The 10,836-nt window shown below is 47.8% G+C and overlaps 2 protein-coding genes across 3 annotated transcripts in view; both read right to left on the bottom strand.

Moving 5' to 3' along the window:
• Positions 1-10: 10 nt before the first annotated feature.
• Positions 11-5,298, bottom strand: LOC126649258 (cystatin-B-like). Its single transcript, XM_050333234.1, has 3 exons — positions 5,163-5,298; positions 1,205-1,306; positions 11-804 (listed from the first exon to the last, which is right to left on the bottom strand). The coding sequence occupies exons 1-3, from the start codon at positions 5,226-5,228 to the stop codon at positions 676-678; spliced, it is 297 nt and encodes a 98-aa protein (XP_050189191.1). The 5' UTR covers positions 5,229-5,298; the 3' UTR covers positions 11-675.
• A 2,279-nt stretch (positions 5,299-7,577) lies between these two features.
• Positions 7,578-10,836, bottom strand: part of CASR (calcium sensing receptor) — a 73,685-nt gene continuing 70,426 nt past the window's right edge. For both annotated transcript variants that reach the window (XM_050333221.1, XM_050333220.1), the window contains exon 7: positions 7,578-10,749. In XM_050333221.1, the coding sequence (XP_050189178.1) occupies positions 9,299-10,749 (1,451 nt within the window). In that variant the 3' untranslated portion in view covers positions 7,578-9,298. The remainder of the gene's footprint in view (positions 10,750-10,836) is intronic.

The following is a 10,836-nucleotide window of genomic DNA, read 5'->3' as shown; positions in this document are numbered from 1 at the left end:
ATATGCCATGTCAAGTCAAAAGAAATATTTATTGTTATTAATGCAGAAATGCTTGTGCAGCATAAGTTCCTTTTCACGACTTTTCCATAGGACTGAGAACATAAGCAAGCTGATTTGGTTCTTTAAACTCACACACCCTCTGCGGGACATTACATGCTACTGCTGCAAGAGGATGAACACAATTACCACAGGAATGTTTGTTTCAAAGTACTGTAATCCTCTGTCCCTTTCCTGCAAAATTGTTTCAGCTCAAGTCTCTCTTCATGTCTTTGCCAATAAAATACATAGTACAGTTTAAAGCTACACATGTATTCACAGCTGCAAAACAGCACAGAAAAGACAGGCTTCCCTCTTGCTCCTTGCTACAAATACATGAGTACTAGTGTCACTCCCCTTCTGACTTCCAGACCAAGGAAGTCCACAAACAGGACTAAAGTCTAAGTTAAGTTGCAACTAAAGTTGGGTTTGCATTAGTGCAGGTAATAGGACAGCCGGATGACTCTCAAAGTTAGAGATTGCACAGGAAGGGAATGACATAAAAGAAATTGTTTTTTCCCACCATTACGTTAAAAAAAGACACTTTTCCCCCTCCTTTGTTGGCACGGGAATCAACATTTTTCAGCCTATAGAAAATGCACGTAAGAAACCGTTAGGAAAACGCACAAGACAAGCTTGCTAGAAATAAGCCAGTTCATCGTGCTTCGCCTTGCTGCTTTGGTAACTGTGGAGGCTCAGCGGCTTGTTCTCGTGGGGAAGGCTCTTGAACACCCGCAGGTGCATGAACTCATCATTGCCAACATGGACCTGCAAAGCACAAAACCCAGTGAGATCCGTGGAATGAGAACAGCCTTCAGCAGGAGGGGTGGTGTGGACTGGTGTGTTTTGAGGACGGAGAAGCAGACAGGCAGTGAGGAAAACCATTGCCTCAGAAGGAGTGGTCTTGTTTTAAACCAGACTGGGAGCCATGATTTTTGTGGAAATACCACCTCATCTTCCCATGAAAAAGGAAGTAAGAATACTTCTCTATTTCATATAGGCAGGGAGAGGGGCTGGGAGGTGATTTTTTTTTTTTTTTTAATGCACAATTTTTTTTTCTTATTAAGGCCAAGTCGTAAGCATTTTTCTCTAGTCAAGTAAAGGGAAAATCCCACCATTCCAAAGATTACATACACTGAATGAAAAAAAAAGTTCCAGTGCTCTCTACCTTGATGAAGTAGTTTGTTCCAGCAACCACCTGGGTTTTATACTCCACTGCAGTGAAGACATCAAAGGTTTTCCCTTCTTTTTCTTCTAGCTGAGATTTCACCTTAAGAAAACAGTAGGTTAAGAGTGATGCAAGATTCAGGTATTTAGGACTTAAGGCCTACGGGTCACTGCTGCTGAATTCCCAAGTTTCTGCTTTCCCAAGTTATTAAAAGATCAAAATGCATTATGTTAAGCTTTGGGTTGGAGCAGGACCAGAAATCTAGGGAGGTGGCAAAGCTGAGTGTGGTGTGAGTCAGTTGCCACAGACTGACACCAAGTCTTCACAACACTTATTTAACAGTTCTTCACCCATGCCTGCTGGAGTCTATAATGTTTTCAGAATGCAAATCAGTGCTCAAGAAGTCAGAATGACTTGTTGAACACCCTAGAGGGAGGCATGAACTCCTGTGAGTTGCAGCTCTTCTCTCCCAGGCTTGGCTGTCTAGAACATTGTGGCTATATGGTAAATTCTTGGTCAGGAAAGCAGATTTCAGCCTCTGCTTACCAGGGCAAGATGAGTTGTCCTGGAGTGCTTGCTGCAAGTGCAGTTCTATCCAGGCCCTACCTCCTGCGTGGCCTCATTGTGTAGTCCTCCCTCCATTCTCAGTGCAACAGTACCAGCAGAAAGCAGATTTTCCAGCTATATCGTGTACTTCCCCTACTTTCCTGCTTTCCTGCATGAATCCCACCTGCTTCTCTCGAGAAAAACATGTGCCAACTTGCCACTGCTCCAGTGCTCTAAGTGAAGTAAGAACAGAAACAATTCCTGCAACATGGTATATTCTCCCATTTCTCCAACACCTGAAGGCGCAGGGCCAAATTCCGATGCCATTCCAGTGACCATCCTGTCCCTGGGAGCTGTGAACATACTTCATCTTATTTCAGAGGCCATATCTCTAAGCTTCTGCCAGGTTATGAACAGGAAGATAGCAAGATGATGATGTTTGGACACTTTTCTAATTGTTTTTTTGCCATATGGAATTCAAAGCTGCATTCTACAATGCAATGAGTGGCCCAGCCCCAGAAAGCACTCAGCAGTCCTACTTCATCCCCTTTCCCTGGGTCACAGGATGGAGCAGCTGGTTTCAGTTTTCATCACTAGAGCTACTTTTACAAATTTTAAGCAGCAGGGTGGACATAAGTATCCCACTGACCTTATCCTGTCCTGTGCTTCTTTAACAACCCTAGGCATTGTGCAAGGCTGGTTTCTGAGGCATCAAAATTGCCCCAGCTCAGCACATTTTGTACTTCCACCAGCAAGCTGAACCCTGCAGTCCATGGATGCAGGCAGTTCAGAGTCACATGCAGCTGCCAGACTGCCAGGGTATTATGGTGGCAGTGACTCACCACAGCATGTGACAAATGAGCACTCTGATTCAGTATGGAGAGGGAGATCCCAGCCCCTCCAAAAGGGAGTTCCCAGCCCCACCCTGGCAGTTCATGATCTCAGCGTGGATGTGGGGGTCCTAGTGGACACAAGCCAGCACTGTGTTGTGGTGGTAACAAAGGTAAGAGCATATTGGGCTGCATCAGCCAGGAGCCTAGCCAGAAGGGAGGCAAGTGATTGTTGCCCTTTCCTTGGCACTTTTTAGAGAACATTTGGAATACTGGTTCTAGTTTTGGGCCCCCAATACAAGAAAGATGTCAATAAACTGTAGTGAGCTCAGTAGAGGGATGCCAAGAGTATTCCATGAGCTCAAATGGCTGGAGCCAAATGTGCTGTGAGGAGAGGAAAAAAATGAGCTTGCTCAGCCTGGGGAAGAGAAGGCTTTGAGGAGAACTTTCCAGTACCTGTAAGAAGTCAGGCTCTTTACTGAGGAGTGATGGCAGAAAAATGAGACACAATGGTCATAAATTGAAACTGGAGGTTCAGACTGGATATAAGGAAAAAGTTTTCCCCTGAGGACACTCTTGCAGTAGAGCAGGAGTGACCAGAGAAGCTGTGGCGTTTTCATCCTTGGAGGTTTTCAAGACCTGACTGGACAAAGCCCAGAGCAGCCTGGGGCTGCTCACCCTGTGCTCAGGCAGGAGATGCAGTCCCTTCCCACCCAAATAATCTGTGATTCAATCACAGGACTGAAAATTATCAGGTCCTGAAGGCTCTTCACTGCTCTGCACAACCGGTTTGCTTAGCACAGTTACTAAAAAGCAGATGGCTCTACATCACCCTGAAGAACCTCTGCCACAGTTACTAGTGAGAAGCCAAAGGCTGAACATCTTTGATGTGGAAAGGCATTTCCTATGGGACTCCTAAGCCAGACACTGCTGAAGGAAGCTGTCCTGTTCTGTGTCACACTATACCTGCTCTGGGCCAGCAGCAGGACTTGCCAGGGTCACAAAACTGAACAACATTCAGTCATCACAAGGATTCTTATGAAACAGTGCAATGAAGGCAAGAACTGGAAAAGCAGGAACAGGAAATATTTTTATGGCAAGCAAACTGGCAGGCTCTAATAAATCTCCACAAAGATTTGACTTTAAGCAAACAAAATGATTCAAGAAGTCTACCTAGATTGAACTAAACTAATGTTTTCTCCACAGTCTGTCCAGATGAGGATATGACTGTGTGAGCAAGTTTTAGTTTTGGGTCTTTCCACTTGTATTTCATTAAATAATTTAAACTGGCAGTCAAAACAAGCTGGACAAACTCTGAACTATTTATGTGATTTAAATGAAAATGCCAGATTTTTAGTTAATTCTGTCCACTTCTGAATCCAAGAGGGATTTATTTTCACCCTTTATTTCTGAATTATCAAACCACTGCAGTCTGCCACAGAACAGACAGTCAGGATTTCAAAACTGATTTTAAGACCCCGTGCAATGTTAATTGCATATTTGCATAAACTTTAACATGACATGTAGGCCTTTTCAAGTCAAAGCAATAATTGTGACTCTCTCATCAATTCTCAGTAATGTACTTACTACTGCAAATTGTCTCTTTTTTTATAACACATAATCATTACGTTGTACAAGTTAAATGATAATTTCAATGACTACTGTGCCTTTGGATGCTCTGTAGGTGTTTAGGAACTGCTACAGCCTGGAGAACAAACTTGGGCATTGACAAGGAGCAAAAGAAGCTGGGGCTTTCCTTTCATCTTTCTTTTTTTCGTCTAGACTGCCACATCCCAGCGGACAAAACCAAAAGGTAGAAGGAACTGGAGCTGCCATTACAGAAACTGGACCATAAAAGAACTTAGTTGTACACTGGCGTTTTTAGAGTAAAAGCACGTTCTCCATTAACACACGAGCAGTAAATGAAGTTACTGTAAGTAGTATAGTATCAGGATTTGGAGCTGGCAGTGCTTGGAGCTGAATTCTGTGTTGGGGAATAGCAGAAGCAGCGAGTAAGCTTTCTTGCTTATTTCCCGATTCTTCCCACCCCCCCAAAAAGACACCAAACAAACCCAAACAAAAAAACTCAACCAAGCACTCCCCCCCAAAAAAAAACAAACAACAAACTAAACAAAAAAAACAAAACACCAAACACCAAACAAAAACCAAACGTAAGCACAAGCTTTAGACTTCGTAAGAACTATGTGAGCTCCTTCCTCGAGCTCAGGACAGTGGACCTTTCGGGCCGGGCCGCAGGCGGTTTTCCCGGTGGCCGCAGCCCATCTCCCGCACTTCCAGGGCCGGAGCCGGCAGCATCCCGGCCCTCCCTGCGCAGCCTACGGTTCCTCTGGACTCAACCGCGCCGCGCCAGGCCCGGCGGGCGCAGGGAGGGCTCCGGGAGCCGGAGAATGCTCCGTGCATTCCCAATTGCCTACGACTTTTACACCGGGGTGTTGGCGGCGGTGTCCCCGGGCAGAGCGATGTCCGAGCACACCCCCAGCCCCCCGACAGACCCCACACCGGGACGGGACCCCCTTTCCCAAGCCCGCGGGTCCCTCCTGGGGCTCGCCCCTGCTCCTCACCTCCTGCACGATCCGCTGCGTCTCGTCGGTGGCGGGACAGACCGCCGAGGGACCCCCGCACAACATGGTGACCCGCTCTCGCTGCCGCCCCGCTCCTCCCCCGCAGGCGGGGCCGTGGCTGCGGGAGGGGCGGGGCGGGGCCGGGGGCGGTGCCGGGCCCGGGACTCGAACCCGCGGCCGGGGGTTCCGCGGGGCGATGCGGCGGTGGCGAGGGTGGGGTCCGGCCCGGTAGCGCCCAGACCGGGGGTATTCAGCGCAACCCGGCGGCACCAGCGCTCCCCGGGCTCGGCGAGGGGATTGCGGCCCGCCAGCCCATTAAAGAGAAAACCAGCTTAAAGCAGCAACCGCAATAAAAGGTGCCGGCAGAATTTATTCTGCGCCCTTGACGGAAGGGATGCAGCCCGTCCTCAGCGGGCGGCGCCCCTGTGGCAGTCCCGCGTGAGGACAGGGCTGCCATCAGCTGATGCGTTTTCCCTTTCCTGTGTGTCACCTTTTCCAGCGGCGGCTTATTCTCGTTAGCCGCATGGAAAGTTCCATCTTCAGGACTCCCTCGTTCACCATGCTCATCGTTCCCTCTCCCAGGCTGATTTTGCCGTTCCTCAGCGACCAAACAGAAGGCGGTGGCGAATTATCCAGTTCTGAGAAATCCCCTGCGGAGATCTCAGGTTGAATGTTCAGGTCTTTACAGTCTTTACAGTCCCTAAAGTTTAAACATCCAGACTCCTTGGAAAAACAACAATAAACACCTACCTTCCTTCTCCTGCTTTGCAGCATCCCTTTGTAAATTTGGTCAATACAACCCTAAATTTAATAGCAGCAGATATTAGATACTGAATGGAGCTCCTGGACTCACAGGGAGGACTTAGTGAGAAGCATGAACAGGAATGCGCAAGAAGGTTTCTTTCCCCTGCTATCACCTATAAAAAAAGGCTCTACTGGGGCTTTGGGCGGGCAGAACTCTGCTAGGTTTGTGGGGATGCAGGATCAGGCTATTCACTGGGATTGTTCCTGGCCCATCAGCCGAATTTGCTGATGGAAATCCCACAGAGCTGATCCACTCTGTTGTTGCTTCACTAATGAATGGTTCAGGAAACACCACACTGGGGCATGCTCTCCAGCGGGTTTTTGAGCCATGGTGGGTGGGACAGGGCAGCCATCCATGTTGGCATCATCTAGTAGGACATGCCAATGGAGATTCTCAGGATTGACCTTTTATCAGAAGGATGTTCCCCACCTTGTCTTCATCAGTATGTCTTGTGTGACACACCGACAGGCTTTTGGGCGTCTGCCTGACCAGACCTCCTCCTGAACTTGGCAAGATAAAAACATATCCCCTTCTCTGTGCATGGGGAAAGGGTCTGGTTGCAAATTGCCTTCCTGAAGGGGTCCTTTTTTACTGAACTTCCCTTGTGCCCAGAGTGCGTCACTGCCATCGGCTGCAGCAGCAGCTCTCGGGCAGCGTGTGGAGCTGGAGGCCTAGAGCTCCAGGTAGGAGTGCAGTGAGGGTGGATGGGGCTTTCCCAGCAAATACAGCTTGGTTGGTCAGTGCTAAAAAATTATAGCAGCTGTTGGAAACTCATTGTGTGCCAGGGTATAAATTCCTTTTAAGTAAATGTAGAGAATGAAAAACACAAAAAGAATTAAAAGCGCTCAAATGTCAATATTATCTACTGTGTGTATAGACAGTGAATAGTGCTCTCCAAACAAGGCAGCCCATGGTGACTTTCTGTTTCTCACATTGCATGTGTTTGTGCATAATCTTTGGTTTGTATCTTGTGTCATTTTCATTTCATTCAATAATCTCTTATATGTTTCAATGCTGTCAGCTTCACTTCAAGGGCTATTGTACTGGGTTTGGTCCACTAGCACTAAAATTACCTGGCTACTAGAATTTTTGCAAGTGTGGGCCATAATCAAAGTGGTTTTTTTAGCCCTTTCTGCCATCTAGTGTCCATCCGCGTTCATGCATTTAGGACATCATGGATCTTAATTCCGTACCCTAAACTGAGCCTAGAGGCCACAGTCACAAGCCTGGGGAAAGGACCTGGGTTTCAGAAGCAGCTCTCAGCTCTCACTGGGTACAGGAATAGAATGTGGTTTCCAAAAATCTTGGCTACAAGGATTTTTGTGTTTTCAAACTCACTCTTATTTTTTTTTTTACCAGCTCTGCCATAGATTTAATCAAATATTTTAAGTTGATAGCCTTACAATTAAAGTTGGATTGGTTCTTACGTGATGTAATTAAAATATGAGCCCACTCCAAGGGGGATGTAACATCAACAAAAGGGTTAAAATAACTTGCCTGAATAGTGTGCTACTTAGGCTTTCTGGACTTGCACTTTGCTCTCCCAAGTCAAGAACTCCTCTTCCTTGTCAACAACAAGTGGAAGTGGCAAAACAAAGGTTTTATGCAGTAATGTCACCGGAAAGTTTTATTTGCCTGCCCTGGCAAAAGAACAACCAAGCAAAAACAGTAACAAGAGAATTGTGATGTTTTCCCCAACACATTCACACACAGTCCTTTTGTCTCTACTCACACTGAGCTGCAGGCCCATCTACCTTTCCATAGTGGTCTAGACTACCTTAATGTTTGATGAAGGAGGGTATTGACAACATGAAGCTTGTTCTTGCACATGGAATATGGAAAAAGGGGAAATAAATTCTGGAATGTAACCCTAACCCCTCCTGCCAGGCTTAGGGAATGCTTTTTCTTTCATCAGACTGCAACAAATGTCTCTTCTAATGACTCTCTTGCTTTACCACGGATCAAGAAAAACCAGGCATGCCTTGCAAAACCAGGAGCATTTATGTCTGCTTTAGGGGGAGTGGGATAAGAATAATGAACCTCTGCTACGCTCTCTGCTGAAGTCCTTACTGTTTTACTTTAGGTACAGTCCACCTTTCTCGTGCTAGGTGCCCTCTCTTCAAGATAGGAAATAACCTAGTAGGTGGCCTATAGGTGCCAAAACATATCCAATTTGTCCATTTCTCTCTGTGCATGTCCCAGGCCTGTATGTCTTCCTCATCCAGTTATCTACCAGCACACACACTTCAGATATTCACCTGCTCTGGTGATCATGCTACCCCTTCTGGGCGCTACTTCTCCGTCCCTCACTCCTCCATTTCTCCATGTTTCATTTGCTTTGTATCAGGCCCAGCAGTACCGCCAGGACTAGTGCAATGCTCTGTGTAGGTGTGAGGCAGATTAATATGGCAAAGTACAACACTGACTAAGGTGTGAAAGGGTTAGCCACGTATGCCATGTGGGATAGTACAGAAGCAACTCTTTGTTAAGCGTACAACTACTAGCAACATAATCAATCATGGATACATCTCATTGTGCTCTCACAACGTTCCTGGGGGGGATTTACAAGCTCTTCTCCCCCTCCACCAAAGCAGGCAGGCTGGAGATAAAGCTACCCCAGCTGGAGGAAACCAGTAGGAACCTAGTAGCTTGGTCTAGTGCAATGGAGTCTATGGAGAGTATTGTCCAATATTTCCTGTTGGGCAGAAAGGAGAGACTGGGACATTACTAAATATAAATAGCATGGCGCTCTGTCACATTAAATACTTTACATGTTCCCACCCTTGGCTGTACACAGCATGCAGGATGTTGGGGGCTTTTTTATTTTCCCCACGACTCTGCTTTCCTGAAGTGAAACCGTGTACCTTGCTTTTGTAGAGCTGAGAGTCCTGATGCACATGGTTACAGATCACATATACTGGATAAAGAGGGAATATTATACATAGTGGGAAAGAGGAATATTATACATAAATGTAAAAGCAGGGTATAGTGGAGTTGCCTAATGCCTCCCATAGTCAGCTGAGTTGCAGTCTGGCAGGAAAAGCTTATGGAGGCAAGGCAGCATGTAGATTTCTGCTTAAGCCCCACCAGAGGTGATCTTCACTTGTCCTTCTGAGATGTCCTGGTTTCAATAAAGCAAATGCAAATTCAGTCCAAGGCTCCCCAGACACAGTCCTTCCTCTGGAGGAACATGTGTTACCTTGCTGGTGCTAACAGTAAGGTGTGGTGGGGCTGTGTCACAGGGGTGTGTCTTTGTTGTCTTTCCCATTCAGAAGCAAGAGGTGAGCAAGTTCCTCTGGAGGACTGGTGTGTTTTTCACAATCTTCTTTTGTTAGGAATGTATCGTGTTCTCTGTGACAGAGCCACCTCCAGTGCCTATAAAATTTCGGGAGTTAGCCGATTGCAGGGAAGGCTCTGCCTCAGGGCTTGGTACCTCTTCTTTGTTGTCTCCCGCCACTGACTCCTGCGAGCTGGTCTCTGGGCTGGAAGCTGCCTGGAAGCCGGACTCAGCACCGAGGGGCTCGTTGATCTGCAGGGGAAGCAGGGCCCGGTGCCGCATCAGGCTGTCGTCGCTGTTCTGGGCCTCCAGGGAGTTCCTGCGCTTGGCATTCCTGTTGGCCATGGCATTCTTCTGCGGCTCCTCGAAGCTCAGCGACAGGGTGACTGTGCCACTCCCAAAGCTGACTTTTTGCTTGCACCCACGCTGCTGTTGGCGCTGCCGCTCGGCAGAGGCTGGTAGAGGAAAAGGATCCTCATGGTTGCTCTTGCTGCTGATGGAGGAGGAAGGGGTGGAGCCGGTGGAACCCCCCAGGCTGTTGGAGCGCTTGCGGGACACGTTGCTGCGTCTCAGCGTGGCCCTGGCAGCCACTTTGAAAGCGTGGGCGGCTGTGCTGCAGCGCACCTCCTCGATTGTGTTGCGGGAGGGCTTGAAGAGGATGATGTAGACTTTGTTGAAGAAGATGCAGGCCAGGAGCCCAAAGCTGGCAGCCAGTATCGCAATCACCTCCACTGCAGAGACAAACTTGCCGTATGTGCTGGCGTAAGCAGGGATGAAGGAAATCCACACAATGAAGAATATCAGCATGCTGAAGGTGATGAACTTGGCCTCGTTAAAATTCTCAGGCAGCTTTCGAGACTTGAAGGCGAAGAAGAAACAGATGGCTGCCAGTAGGCAGGTGTAGCCAATGAGGAAGCCGAGGGCCATCAGGGAACCTTCATGGCAGGTGATGAAGATGATCTCATCCTCCAGTTCATGGTTTCGGTAACTGGATGGTGGGGCTGTGTAAAGCCAAATCACACAGATGACAATCTGCACAAATGTGCACAAGAAGACCAGGAGGAACTGGAGGTTGAGGCCCCACCACTTTCGGTGGAGGCTCGTGGGAATCTTTGCCTCAAAGACAAGCAGGACACGGTTGGTTTTCACCAGGATGCAAGAGATGCAGAGGACAAAGCTGATGCCAAAAGCTGGCTGTCGCAAACGGCAAGTCCAGTTCTGGGGCTCGCCAATGAAGAACAATGAGCTGGAGAAGCAGCAGAGCAAGGAAAAGAGGAGGAGGTAGGACAGCTCCCGGTTTGTCGCCTTGACAATGGGTGTGTTGCGAAATTTGGTGAAGACTCCCAGGACAAAAGAAGTCAGGAAAATTCCCAGGACAGCAAAGAGAGTCAGAGCAATCCCAAAGGGCTCAGTCCAGGCCAGAAACTCTATCTGCTTAGGGATGCAGGACGTGTGGTTCTCATTGGACCAGTAATCCTCAGGGCACTTGTCACAGGCACTTGCATCTGGAAAGGAAGTGACAAGAAGAGGAAAGGTTTGTCAGAATGAGAGGCTGAAATGTGGGATGACATATATGGCAGCTAAGCACCGGC

This window comes from Myiozetetes cayanensis, unplaced genomic scaffold (genome assembly GCF_022539395.1).
Source record: "Myiozetetes cayanensis isolate MyiCay16 unplaced genomic scaffold, myiCay2020 scf5-8, whole genome shotgun sequence".
NCBI classification, from domain to species: domain Eukaryota; kingdom Metazoa; phylum Chordata; class Aves; order Passeriformes; family Tyrannidae; genus Myiozetetes; species Myiozetetes cayanensis.
The sequence above is the reverse complement of the archived record's forward strand: the minus strand, read 5'-3'. Positions and strand labels throughout refer to the sequence as shown.